At 34.1% G+C, this 15,609-nt stretch overlaps 1 protein-coding gene across 1 annotated transcript; it reads left to right on the top strand.

The window, feature by feature from the left end:
* Positions 1 to 10,971: 10,971 nt before the first annotated feature.
* On the top strand, positions 10,972 to 12,156 carry LOC149204558 (glutathione S-transferase U16-like). The gene is made up of 2 exons (XM_089393313.1): positions 10,972 to 11,377; positions 11,557 to 12,156. The coding sequence occupies exons 1-2, from the start codon at positions 11,036 to 11,038 to the stop codon at positions 11,923 to 11,925; spliced, it is 711 nt and encodes a 236-aa protein (XP_089249439.1). The 5' UTR covers positions 10,972 to 11,035; the 3' UTR covers positions 11,926 to 12,156.
* The last annotated feature ends 3,453 nt before the right edge of the window (positions 12,157 to 15,609 follow it).

Here is a 15,609-nt window from a genome sequence, read left to right as displayed (position 1 = left end):
TTTCGTTAGCAATTGTCTCAAAAAGTGCAATGAGAAGCTGATAAGATTCTTAAATTAGAATTGTTGAATTGGAAAAAATATATTTGGTTTGTAATATTTTTTTTTTGTATTATATTCAGGTTGTTTAGTGTATTTGTGTTAAGTTGGTAATAAACAAGTACAATAATATTTGAAATATTGAGATAATAGAAGTTGATGGAAATATATTTTATCATTTATTTTACCAATGAAATATTTAAAACCATTGTGAAAAGATATTGATTTTCTAGAATGCTCAATTTTTACGAAGATAACGCTGCAGGTACAAATTACTTTTGCCTCATTTTAAGCATTTTATGTCATTGATGAAAAGCATTTAATTTTTTTTGGTGGCATTTAAAATATCTATTGTATTTTTATTTCATTTATATTCTCTATTGTTGATGATTATCTCATTTAAAAAATTATCTATATTTGTTGTTATTAGGGATAAGGCTTATTTTAAAAGTAGTTATACTATTTCTATTTTCCTATATATATATATATAAATAAAATATAAAATATAAAAAATATTTTAATCTTGAAATAATCATAATTTTAAGATATATAATATTGAAAAGTCATAATATTATAAGTTAAAAATTTCTACAATAAAATAAAATAAACTTCTATAATTAAAAATTTTATCACATAATTTTTTTTAAAGTATAAATATTTAATTTATATATTAATTCATTTTATAATTAATAATTTAAAATAATATATATATATATATATATATATATAATTTAGAAAATATAAAATATACCGCATGAAAATGGTATTAATATATATCATAAATTAATTAATACTTGTCGATGTATACCAACAATTTGATTATAGTCACATAGACTTATACTTCTGCTTAATGATTAATTAGTGATTGAAAGTTGAATTAATTTAATAAATTTATATTTTGCATGGAGTTAGCATTGACGAGGATAAAATCATTAAAGCCACGTAATACGGAAAAATGTAAATTCGTATAAAGTATTAATTAAAAAGTATAAACTCGAGATTGTGAAACACATGGCCGTCGATTCCATTTGAAAGTCGAAATAAACAATAACGACAGTCGTAACTACACACAGATTTATACAGAAAACAAACTAAGGAAAGGAAGCTATGAATGAACAGGTAGTTGTTGCAGGCGGCATAAATATCTGATAACCAAATTCCTGTAAACCCGTTGGGTCAATTGTTTCCACAATTCAGGTCTCGCTTTGATTCCCTTCCTCTCCCAAAGTCGAAACACCCATTTTCCTTCTCTCCATAGTTTCGTATAAATTTCGATGTAATAATATTATCAATACTTTTCTTATTTTGCATAAAAAAAAATTTCCTTTATTTTTCAATGATTTAGGCAATATTAAACTTTTCAAATGTTTTTTGATTTTTTTTTTTAATTTTGACGCAGATATACTCAAAAGTGTGGGTATTTGTTGGATGTGGGTACTTGTTGGATATGAAATCTAATTCTTCATGCAACTAATGAGGTAGAGTACCCACTCTACATACTTATGAGGCAGAGTGGGTACTTGTTGGATGTGAAATCTAATTCTTCATGCAACTAATACCCACTATACATACTTATGAGTAGACCCACATCGGAAAAAATGAAAATACATGAAGAAACATGTTATGTCATCCCAACTTATATTTATGAGGCAGAGTGTGTACTTGTTGGATATGAAATCTAATTCTTCATCCAACGAATAACCACTATACATACTTATCAGTAGACCCACATCGAAAAAAATGAAAAGACATGAAAAAAACATGTTATGTCATCCTAACTTAACCAAAGGTCATTTTGACTAGAATATGAACAATTATAAGAAGTATGGTGTCTTCATGTTGTTTAACTTGTACTTATACATTAGGGACTTGATCATGGCTATACTCTCAATAGGAGAAAGGTTGCTTCCATGAGGATAAGATAAGGTGCATTTCCTCTAATTTTGAGATTGGTTATAAAATTCTTTTGTATATGCTCTATCTTTCTCCATGACATTTTAGAGATATTGCATGCCCAAACTTCATATCTCTATAAAATAATGTGAGCAACAAGAGTGTCAAAGAGGACTTTCTACTTATTTCATATCCAAAGGTCCATTGAATTATAATTGTATTCAAACTTGTAATAAGCTATCGATCATTCCAATAGTACTTTTGTCAATGTTATAATTCCACTTGAACTTGTGATGAATATTGATTATGAGAGACTTATATAAAGGAACTTCCTCCAAACTATTGTTTTTTTCCCAAGGAAAAATCGTAATTTTATTAACGAAAACAAAATTACATGTTGTAGATGCTTGCAAGCATTCCATCATCCAGTTGAAGATTGATGATCATAAGTTCATAAAAATAATCAAACTAATAGATGAAGAGAAGGGTTAACCTTTTCTCCATTTATTCTTTTCAACATTCTGTTATTCTCCTTGAGATGGTGTGGATGAAGCAATAGCTAGCTGATGTCCTTCTTCTATTCTTGTACTTTTCTTGTCTGAATCAGAATTATCGGATACATGGTGACATTTGTATCCGCCAGAGTCCTTTGCTTTAGGTATCCTTTCTATCTATTTCGCAAAACCTTGTAATTTTGTGCTTCTTGAGAGGTTTCCCCCTTTCCTCCTTTTTCTTTTCTATTCTGTTTTTGAACATTTGAAATAGGATCATTTTATTCTTCATATTTTTCCTCCTCAGGCATATTGGAGGGAAATTTCCATCCTTTGGGTTGCTTCTCTATTTTCTTCTTCCTTCACAACTCTTTCTTGGCATCAGTGCACGTATTTTGTAGATGTCTTGTTTTTCGGCATATTTGGCATCTGAAGGTTGTGTTCTCGAAGTCTAGCAATTGAGTCCAACTCTGCTTGTTTTGTGTCAAGTGAATGTGATCCGACAGGCCTTTACTAAGGTTCACCTCCACACATATTCATGCAAAAGTATAGATTTGTTCTTCTATTCTTTGTGTGTTTTTATTTTTGTATTGTCCTAAGAAATTCCCAATGCCTTCTAGAGTTTGGGGAAGCCAAAAATGAAGGGAGAGGTTATGTAACCTTACCCAAACCAGCATTCCTGATACAATCATGGTGTTTGCATAGAAATCCGAGAACCATGGAGTAATGAAAAGTCTTGTCGATCCTGTTATCACTCAGGTAGTTCCCCAAAGTTGTAGGAAAGGGAATACGGCCGAGGTAACCACAAACCAATATTTTAGATATAGGTTCTAGCCAATCTGCATCAGAGAGGGCTCCTCTCTGATGCAGATTGGCTAGAACCTATATCTAAAAGATTGGTTTGTGGTTACCTCGGCCGTATTCCCTTTCCTACAACTTTGGGGAGCAACCTGAGTGATAACAGATCCCCAGAACCATGGACCTTCCTAAAGGATAATTTCTCGATCCTCCGATGGTGAAAACTTTACGATGAAGAATCCTTTGGAGCAAAGGTGTATTTCATAGTTTGTTTTCCAATTTGTGAAGATCCAATGGAAGAGATCCATTGGTTTTGGCTAGAAACTGTTAAATCTACAGATGATGGCTTGAGCTTCATAAGTTGTGAAGAGATCAATTGTTTCCAAAAGAACTATAATTAATTTTGAAATTCCTTCAAACTATTGTTATATATAATTTTTTTCAAATTTATAATAAACAAACTTGTATAAAAATGTTTCTTCCTAATTATTATGATATTTTAAAATATAAAAAAATTATAAATATCTATAAATATAAATTTAAAATAAATTTATATCTATAAATTCATAGATATCTAAAACATGTGAATAATCTCATATTTAAAATTCCACTGCAATGTTCTTCATGTATAATGCTAAATATATTTTTAGAGCTATGATAATATTTTGTTACAACTTAACAACTATTTTACACTTCTCATGTATAATAAGAAAAGTGATATCACATATTGTAAAGTTGACATATGACTGCCAAAGTAAATATTCAATATTAATAAAGCTTGACAATATATCATATAAAACATCTATATAATAGCGAAATTATATATTTAATATTATTGTAAAGTTAGCATATAATTATATTTAATATTAATAACGCTTGGCAATATATCATATAAATTATTTCTATGATAATGAAATTATATATTTAATTTAATTCAAACAAAGGAAGATTCATTTACCTATTATTATGGCTCTACTGTATGTTTGCATTTTATCCCAAACATGCAAATAATTTTATTCAATATTTTTCACCATATAGAATGATTGTACATGAGTTAATTATTATCAATACTTTTTATTGAAAAGCTAAAGAGTGAAAAAGAAATTGTATGAGATAAAATATAATTAATAATTATTATTTAGTTTAATTTTGTTTGTAAATTATAAATAAATAATTAATAATATTTTTTCAAAATATTTTTATAAAGCTTTGAGGGGCAGCATAATAGGTAATTTAAGATATGTGAAATTATTGAAACTTCAGAGACCTTGGTTTAAATTGTTTTTTTTGCAACCTGGAGAGGAGGACAAGTCATAAATCCCTTGAGGTTTACTAGTAGTTATATATTAGGTGGGCTGCTTGGTTCCTATGGGTCACAAAAGAAAAAATACAAAAAAAAAAAAAAATAGACAACTAGTAATAAAATAACATTTGGGTTTTGAAATATTAAATATTTAATTGTATTATATGTTGTAGTCTAACGAGACTGCTCTTTTTCCCTTAAAATCATAGAAATTTTGACAAGATTTTTATAAACTCAGGTAGGGATTTTTGTAAATCCAAGATACAGTTGTCAAACTTCAAGATTTTGGGTGCCCTAGAGGTTTTTGATGGTGTTGAATCCATTTCCACCATAAAAAACATGATCCCAACATGCTACTGCAAGATTTTTTGAATTTTTTTTGTCCGGATTCCAACAACTTTTGACCGTCTGGGAAATTCCTCAACCTCAATAGACGACGTCGTATCATATATAGATAGAAAGAGAAAATTCCCTCTATCTTAATAGGTAAAATAAGAAATAACTATTTGGGTTGCAAGGTATGTCCATAAATTTTTTTCAATAAGGTTGTAGCTTATGACAAATGAGGTGAGCCAAGAGCATGTCAACACTTTGACGTCATGACACAAGTCAATGCTCCTTTGTCTATGACTATTTTATGGTTGTTCTTCCCAAAAAAATGCATTATAATTGATTAGGGTTTTATGATGGAAAGAAATGAAATACAGATATAACATAAACACAGAAATACAAAGAAAACAAAACTTCAATTCATTAATAACAAAGTACTAAAAAATATTAAATGCAAAATGGAAATAGACTAGCTCAGGCGATGGTCGCTTATCTATGAGAAGGAATGTGGTGGCTACATGCCTTTTGAACTATGCTACAATGAGGCTCGAAGATGTATTTATTATTGAGAAATAAGGGAAAACCCTAAACATACAAAACCCTATCCTTAGGAGATGAAGCGTCAAAACTTTGTAGACCGCGTTGGGGTAAATTGGTACATCAACTTCTCGGGGTTATAACTTTAGCATACGATCTCCATTTGAAGCGTACGATACCTCATTAGAAATATCTATCCGAGGAATACAAATTTCGAAAACAAGCCCCAAACAAAAATATTTGGTTGACATGTTTTTCCAAAAAAGCATCGTTTAGGGCCTCAAAACAGCTCGAGTAGTTCAATACCCAAAAACTACCAAAAATAGTAAATTGTGCTACAATTAAGGAAATTGAAAGAAGCAATGGTGGGAATCCAAGTGGAATGGGCAGGTGGCCACCAATATCCACCTAAATCAGTTCTCCCCCTTTAGGAAGTAATGGTCCCCATTATGTTGAGTGCCCCCATGAGGTGGGGAAACTTCTGCTGAACTTGGTCCTTGGTGAGCCACATGGCTTGGTGTCAGAGTTGACCAACTTTGACAACCCGATATAGTAGGATCTTCTACTGGCAAGTGTTATTTATTTGTGTGTCCATGATCCGATTAGTTGTGGAATGTTCCATTCAATCTGGGTTTATCTTTGTTGGTGTTAGTTGTTCTACAATATCTGATGCATCTAGAAATGATGTAAAGTATGGTTGAAGGGAATGATGAGCTTAAAATAATTGTCTCCCACAACCTTGGTGATGGTGTAAGGCCCATACCAGAGTGGTTAGAGCTTTTGATGGGATCTAGTAAGGCATTCTTTCTACAAATGCAACCAAACTTTGTTGCCCACCTAAAATTGTGTAGCACTCGATGTTGATCATGTCGCTTCTTGCACTTAGCATTGGACTTATCCAAGATGTCATGCACATGTTAGTGAATTGGTTCATTTCATTCAATAAATCAGGTTTCTTTATCATCCTTGAACTATACATGTGTGGATTATGTCGACGTAGTCTAAAGAGGCATAGAAACATCAATTGGAAATAATGTTTGAAAACCCATACCCAATTGAAAAGAATTGTGGTCAGTCAAGCTATGAAGAGCTCTGTTATAATCATGTTTCACATAAGGAAGGCTCTCATCCCAGGTTTGTGGATGCTTGGAATTGTACATGCATAGTATGTGCACTATCATCTAGTTGACGATCTCTATCTGGACATCGGTCTAGGGATGGAATGCAGTCGACTTAGTGAGTTTAGTGTTCAATAATGTCACGAGGCTTGACCAAAATGTGCTTAGGTACCTACTATCCCAATCTGATATAATGGTTTGCAGGATTCTAAAATTTACCTATACTTGTTCAAAGAAGAGTTTGGAAATGTCCTCTGTTGTGATACTCTTCTTGCAATTTGCCAATATAGCCATCTTAGAAAATTTGTACATGACCACAAATGCATAGTCATTACCATGCTTGGTAGAAGGGAGCCCTGATAGATAATCAATGGAGATGGATTCCCAGGGTTGGATGGGAGTAGGCAAAGGAGTGTACACGCCTTGCTTCTTGATGATTGGCTTGGTGATGGCTCAGGCAGTGCAGGATTTAATATATTTTCCAATGTCCTATTCGATATTTGGCCAATAAAAATACTTTTGTAGTACGAACACAATTTTCTCCACACCAGAGTGTCCCGCGAGCTAATTGTAGTGTGCCTCCCAAATCATCTTAGCATGCTCATTTGAAGGAATACAAGTTTTCTTATGTAGCATAATAATGCATCATGGAGGTGGAAATATGTAACTTTCTTTCCATCCACTAGAATCTAGTATGTGGTGGCGAACTCTTGATCATTTTTGTACAATTGCGGCCATTCGGAGGTCTCGTGGCCACAATAGGTGAGAATAGTCTTCATTGCTACAATCGGGAGTTGACTAAGGAAATCTACAACATGATTGGTGTTTCCATTCTTGTACTTAATGTTCAAGTGGAAATTTTGTAGATATGTAGACCACTTCTTATGCCGATCATTTTGCAAATCCCCTTGTGTCTAGATAGATTGAAGATATCATTAATTTATATGGATGACCATCTCCTTCGCCTGAATGTAATGTTTCCATTGTCGACATGCCTACAGGATGGAATGCATATCTTTATCATAGGTGGGGAATTTCTGGATTATATTAGAAAGTGTCTCACAGTGATAGGCTACCATATGCCCCTGTTGGGTGAAAACTACACCAATAGCATAGTCAGAGGCATCTGTCTCAATCTCAAATGGGTCTTACAAGTCTGGTAATGTGAGTCCAAGTGCAGAGCAGAGGCAGTTCTTCAGCTCAACGAATGCCTTCTCTTGGGACTCGAACCAAAAAAAAAAATTCTTCTTCTAAGCCCTTAGTAACCCAACTCAAAGGACAAATGATATGAGATAATCCCAACACGAACCTCTTATGAAAATTGGCTAGACCCAAAAATCTATGAAGCTCTTTGAGAGAGGTAGGGGTTGGCCAACATCGACTGAATTGGATCTTAGCTAGATCCACATGCACGCCTTGCTCATCAGTGACGTAGCATAGATATTGGACTTGGCCTATGCTAAATGTGCATTTGTCCAAGTTGGCACATAGTTTGTGTTGTGGCAGGGTTTGAAGGACTTGTAGAATGTGTTGTAGGTGCTCTTCCTAACTCTAAAAGAAGATGAGGATGCCGTCCATATATAAAACCATGAACGAGCTGGTTAATGGCCAAAATCTGTCATCCATTAGCCTCATAAAGTTGCAGGGGCAATTTGTAACCCAAAAGGCATGACAAACCACTTAGAAAGGTATTCCTTGGATTTGAAGGTGGTCTTGCATACATCTGTGGGTTCTATTGGCACTTGTTGATAGCCAGACTTCAAGTCAATCTTGCTGAAATACTTTTCCCCCTTGTGTTGGTCAAGGAGGTCATCAATTTGTGGGATTAGATACCTGTTCCTGATAATGATTTCATTGAGTGCTCGATAATTAATGTAGAGTCTCCAGGTTCAATCTTTCTTCTATACAAGTACAATCACTCCCACAATGTGAGGAACTTCATTGGATGTGCCATTTTTGTAACAAATCCTGGATCTATCCCTTGATTTCTGATTTTCTAGAATGGAGTGGTAGTATATCGGCCCATTAGGTAGAGGTGCTCTGGGAGTCAAATTGATCGAATGCTTGATCTGACAGTGCAAAGGTACCCCTGTGGGTGAGGAGAATATATCTTTGTATTCTTCCACGACCTTATCCACCTACTTATGCTGCATGGGGGAACCCTTCCTGGGGGCCATGGATGTGGCCACTATCTCCCCCTTGCTTTGAGAGCGAATAAAAAAGAAAACAAATTTCAACGTCTGGGAGATGATATTAGTACGTTTCTTACCAGAGATCAAAGAGTTGGTGGTAGGCAGAGCTACCTATGGTATCTTGTATAACTTATTTCCCAAAGTAAAGAGTGAGGCATGGACTCATATACACCCTAACGCTTCGACAAGTATGGTTGGCCTAGTAACACACCAAAAACTTCAAGAGGAGCAAGATCACTTAGAACCTCATTTGTGAAGTGCTTGATTTTGTAGGGAAGGCGACATTGATGATTAACGCGGAGATCTCGTCCTTGGGGAAGCCAGTCGATGGTGTACGACTTTGGATGCAATGTGGTCGGTAGGCCCAACCACTTCTAGAGAGTGGGATAACTATGGCATAATAGAGAGCAGAGGCAATACCTGTAACACGGAGAGACAAGCATTAAATTACTTATCACAACAATGGTAGCGGCGATGATAGTGGAATATTCCTTAAATCCTATGGTGACTATCCACTAAATCCTATGGTGACTACTCATTGAAGCTTATCATATGGAATCTAACATATCTCTTGAAATTAAATTTCAATAAATAGAAAACAAATTCCACTTCCAACCACTAAAACTATTGAAACTATTATCTCAAAACTATTTCCTTTATCATGTTCTGAATGATCACACTACTTTACAATCCAAAGAAGAGCGTATAGTGCCATCATCCATGTCATAGTCTATCTATAATATGTTTTGGAACTTTTTTGGGCATACATTTTGGCTGAATTTGTTATCTATTATCTATTTTCGAACCTTTTTTAGGCATACATTTTGGTCAAATTTGTCCATAATGAGTCAAAGATGTGTTGAAATCAAAAGTTCAAATTATGAACTCTCCACAATCCAAATGCCTTATAAAATGTTCATGACTCTAAATTCATATATGCAGTCAAAAACTCATTTTAAATAACAAAATAGACAAAATTTAACTAAACATTGTTTCACAAAAGTAGCTGAAAACTCCCAAAACGTGTAATACACAATGGCACACTTCATGTCCTCTTTACTTATTTTGTAATTATATTTGATTTTGTATTTGTGTGGTCCTCTTTGGAGAATAAGAAGCACTTACCTACATTGATCATGACATGCCTATTTATGCATTTACCATAAATTTTTATCTAAAGGGCGCTACATTTGGGGAAATGCTGGTTTGTTCCTAACTCCTTAGATTCCATATTTTGACCCTTCTTCAGTAGTCATTAGCAATTTTCCAATATGGGTCCGACTTTCTAATTTTCCTACTCACTTGTGGTACTACTCAGTCTTTCGGAGCATTGGAAACTCCATAGGATCTTTCCTTACAATTGATGCTTCTCGTGGGTAGGTTGGATTTTACACCTATAGCATAATCTATGTTGAAATCGATACTAGTAAAGTGCTTCCAAACCAAATCAATTTAAAAATAAGAGATTTCTATTGGACCCAGGCTTTGGACTATGAGAATACTTTTTTTCATTATTGCTTCTTTCATCAAACAAGTCATTTACAAAATTCTTGTCCTCTGCTCAAATCTCACTTGAAGTGGAACATTTTTAATTCTAGAACTAAAATTTGGAAGCCCTGTGACTTGCCTCCTAATGGGGAGTGATATTTCCTCTGATTCAGAAAAGATTGGTGAAGGATCTGATGATGAAATGCATTCAAGGGACAAGGTTCAAGATTTAGCTCCTCAAAAATCTCCTTGGGATCCTGTTGTGAACCATGCTCCTTCGCCAACCATAGAGATAGTGAATAATAATGCTTCTTTGAGCGCATTGAAGCGAGCTCATGAGTTGGCTTCTTAGGAATCTGACAAGGATTCTCCCTCGGTATGCAATGATAATCTTCATATCACTTTGATAAACTAACATTTGGAAAATTAAGTCAAAATTCCGATAAAAAAAAAATTGCTCCAAAAACCTACCACAAATTAGTTGATTCTCTTTTGTAATTGCTTCTTTTATTCCTCTATATCTCATTTGCTATTCTTAATTTCATACATCTCAAATATGTTCCTAGTGCCAAAAAAAAAAAAAAAGAAAAAAAAAAGAAAAGAAAAAGTATATGATGTATTTCATGTTCCTAGTGCCAAAAAAAGTACATGATGTATTTCATTTCTTATCGTTCATATTTTTTAATAACATTTATAGTTAGTAAATCTATCAATAATTTATGTAGGATTTTTAATGTGTGGTCCTCGTCACAGTGCGGGAAGGACTTACCTTTATCAGCTGTGCGATGCCTATTTATCTATAGAGAGCAGAGGCAAATACATGTAACCATTAAATTACATCTCACAGCAATGGCGGCTGCGGAGGACTGCGGACAAAAAGGGCAAGTGAAGCTGTTAGGTGCGAGTCTAAGCCCCTTTGTGGTCAGGGTTCAAATAGCACTGGCTCTCAAAGGCATCCATTACGAGTTCGTCGAAGAGAACATGCAAAATAAGAGCCCGCTGCTGCTGCATTCAAACCCTATTCACAAGAAGATTCCGGTGCTCTTGCACAACGGGAAGCCTGTTTGTGAGTCCATGATTATTGTGCAATACATCGAGGAGACATGGAACACGAAGACCCCAAATCTTGTACCCAAAGATCCATATGACCGATCCATTGCGCGCTTCTGGGTTGCTTTTGTGGACGATAAGGTAATTTAATTTATCTCAAAATCATGAATTTGAGTTTTTTTTCAGTGACATAAAGTTTAATTTATTTTCAATAGCTAAAGGTTTGATTTTGGCAAAATCATGAATTTAACTTTCGTTATTGATATCACCACCCATTGGTGTTCTTGAAAGTTTCAATTACTTTTTGGTGAGGGATTCAGGTGGGTCCAAGTATTCGAGGAATTTTCATGGGGCGGGGTGAGGAGCAACAGAAGGCGGTGGAGGAATCGGTAGCAAACTTTTTATGGTTAGAAGAAGCTCTGCGAACGAGCGGCAAAGTGTATTTTGGAGGAGATGAAATTGGCTTGGTTGACATCGCACTGGGTTCCTCGTCCCAATTGATCAGAGTTCTCCAGAAGGTTACTAATATAGTTTTGATAGAATCAGAGAAGATGCCGCTGTTAACTGCATGGATGGAACGATTTTTGGAAGCTGATGGAGTGAAACAAGTTTTGCCCGATGAAGCCAAGATGCTGGAATTTGAATCCGCCCTGAGAGCCAGATTTGCAACACCACCTGCTGGCAATTAGGGGAATCCATGGCGGCCATGGAAAATGAGGAAATATGGATTCTGTTTCGATGGATGTTCTGCTCTCTGTTGTCAGCGTCTAGATGCCACGTCATTCCCGTCGGAAATAAGGCATATTAACTTGTTTTATAATATAATTTCTATGTATGACTTGCTGCAAATGCTGAAATATTTTGATATATATATATATTATTGTTTTAGACTTTTTAATATATTTTTTAAAAATAATAAATCAGAGGCCTACTTTATTGTAATATGACATAAATGTGGGTGTTAGTTAAGAGTTGGATGTCTTTTTTCAGAAAATGTGTCATGTTTAAAATTGGTTCACTTCTGGTTTTTGACTGTCATGGAAACTCTTCTCATGGTTGGGGTTACTAATTCATGTCTTTTCAATGCCATGTTATTTTTCATATTGTTGGTTATAAAAATTTTATTGCAATGAATTAAGTATGTTCAGGTGGATTGGCTTTGGTTTTTGATGAATCTCATAATGGTTTTCACATTGATGAACATACGAGTTATGAGAGGAATGTTTGTTTTAATATGTGTGTCGTGTTTAACACATGTTTTTTCCTTGACATGGTGTGTTCTTGTAACCGTTCTCTTGCTTGGGTCTTTAACTCGTGTCCTCTCATTATAAAGGGTTAGTTGAAGGGTGGTGAATGTAAAACATTATTTGGGGTGGTGTGGAGGAGGTCTCTTCACTTGGATGTTTATGTTTCGCAGTTGTGGTACTCTGAATGTTTGGGATGCTTGTTTCTTTCTCATGGTAAATTTTCTAGTAATTCCTTTTTTGGTCACAAGACAACATATGTTTAGTCATTTCTCTTTAGTTCTAGGAACACCGAATCGGGTCAATGTTTTTCATATTATTTTTGCACAATACATCGACTAGGCCAACCTTTGAATTGGTGGTTGTTCTACCCATCTTGACGCTCCAAGGAATTGATCCTGCAAGTATCTCATTTAACTATCCAGCTTTGATTTGTGGCATATGATATTTAGACAATTTCTCTTTCTGGTTTTAGTGGTTATAGTATCCCTTCAGTTTGGTAATGCAATTTGGGTTTTGGGTGTCTTATGTCTCTTATAGCTGTCAATTTATGTTTCATTTTGTTTTTGGAAATTGGCGTGTATTAGGCTTCTATGGTAACTCATTTTGTTATTCCCTCTACATATTTTAGGTGTTGACTTTGTGGTCTATTTTACCTTGAAGTGGGCTTTCTACCTTATAATGCATCTGGCCTCCATCTATGTTGAGGGGTGTCTAATTGTAGTCTATTAGGTTTGTCCACCTTGCACTATTTTTGCGTTCCAACTGTGGAGTTTAGGAGACGACCTAGTTGTGCTTGGACCAAGATTCAAAGAGCCTGGGGTTTGTTCCTTTGTTTGTCTTGTTGGGCATTGTTTTTCCCAACATTGTGTGAACTACTTGTTTACCTCTATAAATATGCCTCATCGACAGAGAATGACAAGTTGTAGAGGAGGTGCACACAGTTCTAACTCTCATTGTCAAAGATTGTTTAGTTGGGAGTCGGTCGAAAGTTATTTTGATTCGATTCCTCTGGAAGTCAAGAGGGAAAATCTCCACCTTGGATCAAAGGAGTTTGGTGACTCTCCATACTTATCTGATTTTGAGGTGGGAGGAGATGGCCACAAATGGATTCCTGATCCAGGGAAATTCAAAAAACGAAAAACTTCATTTTCTAGATTCTCTTGCAGTGCACCAACAGATGGATATCTTCTTCCACATGGTCCTTAGAGATAAGAAAATGGATAATTATAAACTTTTTGTAGGAAAAGAGCATATCAAACGACTTCTCCGAAATGTAAAGTTATGCATGGATGATATTGTGTCACATTTGAGTAGGGTTGAAAAATATGTGGTCTTTCAGTGGAAGTTTGAGAATGAGGAGCTTATTGATCCCCTTGCAGTCATAAATGCTCCACCTGTTACTATCTCTCCAAATTCTAATTCATCTCTAATTCATCTCCTCTTTCTCCAGTTATTATATAACGTTGATGAGGGATTTGATGGTTCATCTTTTTTACTACATTTGGTGACATTATCACTTTGCTTCTTGGAACCCTTGGAGGAGCATTTTTTCCCTATCTAGTGATATGGAAATCACCACTATTTTTCTCTATCTGAAGCTCAACAACATTGTTTTCCTCACGTGACACAAATTTTGGTCTCGACTTTTACAAAGGGGTGGTGAATGTTTGTTTCTAGCTTTCTATGGAAGTTTTTAAATGACGTTTTTCTATCTAAAGATGCAAGTTTTTTCGTTTTGGTTTGACTATGGAGCACATCCTGTTACATTGGTATGATATTTGTCACACAATACTAGTAGTAGCCTATAGATATATTATGATGCAAATATCTTTGTCTTATGTTTTTTTCCCTTGTTTCTGTAGCACCCAAGGTTCCAGTATGATATAGGTAGAAATTGTGCTTTGTTTGTTTTACCTGGTTGGAGGATTGCAGTCCCAGGACAATCTTTATGGGATGCCACTCGCTATATGCGCACAATGTAAAACTCGTCTTTATCAATAGAAAAAATTTGCATCTACTTAAAAAAAAGACTTGTCATTTTTATTTTATATTTTTAGAATTTGTAAGAACACATTTACAAATAAATATAAAATGTTTTATTAGAAATAAATATATGTAGAATATTTAAAATATTTTTTTGGAAAAGAGATATGTAATTGCATTCATAGAAATAAGTAAAAATTATATTCTTTCAATACACATAGTGCGTATTCATATATCAGAAAAGAACAAAAAAAGAAGAGTAGTTGGGTGAGCTCATAAAAAGGTAGAGATTCTGTCAAAAAGTGTCAAAACACAAGTTTTGCACTAAAAGTCATATAAAAAGACATAAATCAATCTTTTAGATGCCACATTCAAAGATTTATAAAAAATAATGTTGCCCGGATGTGGAAAAACATGAGAGGAACCATCCTTAGAATTGTAGAGTAAGGAGAGAAAATATGATATTATGTTCAAATTATGTTGTTGTTGGTCCTTGTAATAAATCTCTAAAATGTTGGTGCAAAAACTGATAAAGCCATCTTTTTGCTCTATAATACACCACGAATCATGTTCCACATGGAGACCTTCTTTAGAGAGATTCTCCATTATTTTATTCATTTTCGTGTAAATATGTTTGCATGAGAAAGAGAAAAAGAATATTTAAAATATTGAAAGAGATTTCAATAAATTAACTTTTGGTTTATGAAACCAAATCAATAACTAAATTTAAATAATTTAAAATTAAAATATCATATAAGTGAAGAAATATAATCATAATAAAAAAAATTGAATTTTGAATATGATTGTTTATTTTATTGTATTGAGGGGTGCGTTTTCTTATAATCTAGTATGAGTGAGAAGACATGTAATTTCTTCCATACTTAATGTAGAGTTAAAAAAGAAAAGGAAAAAAACAAAAAATAAGTAATATCAACCATAATGAAAGTTCAAGACTATATATATCTATATATATATAGTGTTAGGAAGGTTGACCATGTAACAAATATTTTGAAGTTGATATATAGTCTTAATGTATATAGGTTTTACGAGAAGATGATGTTAATGTTCAATGCTCTTAGTGTCATAAAGGTAACAACTCTTTAATTGCAAGGAATTTTGGAGAATGGACAGATAGCCAATTTC

This window comes from Pinus tabuliformis, chromosome 1_2, assembly GCF_031772625.1.
Source record: "Pinus tabuliformis cultivar Carrire ecotype Pingquan chromosome 1_2, CPIR1, whole genome shotgun sequence".
In the NCBI taxonomy this organism is placed as follows: domain Eukaryota; kingdom Viridiplantae; phylum Streptophyta; class Pinopsida; order Pinales; family Pinaceae; genus Pinus; species Pinus tabuliformis.
Note: the sequence above shows the minus strand (reverse complement) of the source record. Positions and strands in the feature narration are given on the sequence as shown.

Coding starts and splice junctions, on each gene's coding strand:
- LOC149204558 (XM_089393313.1), top strand. CDS start 11,036: ATGGCGGCTGCGGAGGACTGCGGACAAAAAGGGCAAGTGAAGCTGTTA. Junction 11,378..11,556: donor TTGCTTTTGTGGACGATAAG/GTAATTTAATTT, acceptor TGAGGGATTCAG/GTGGGTCCAAGTATTCGAGG.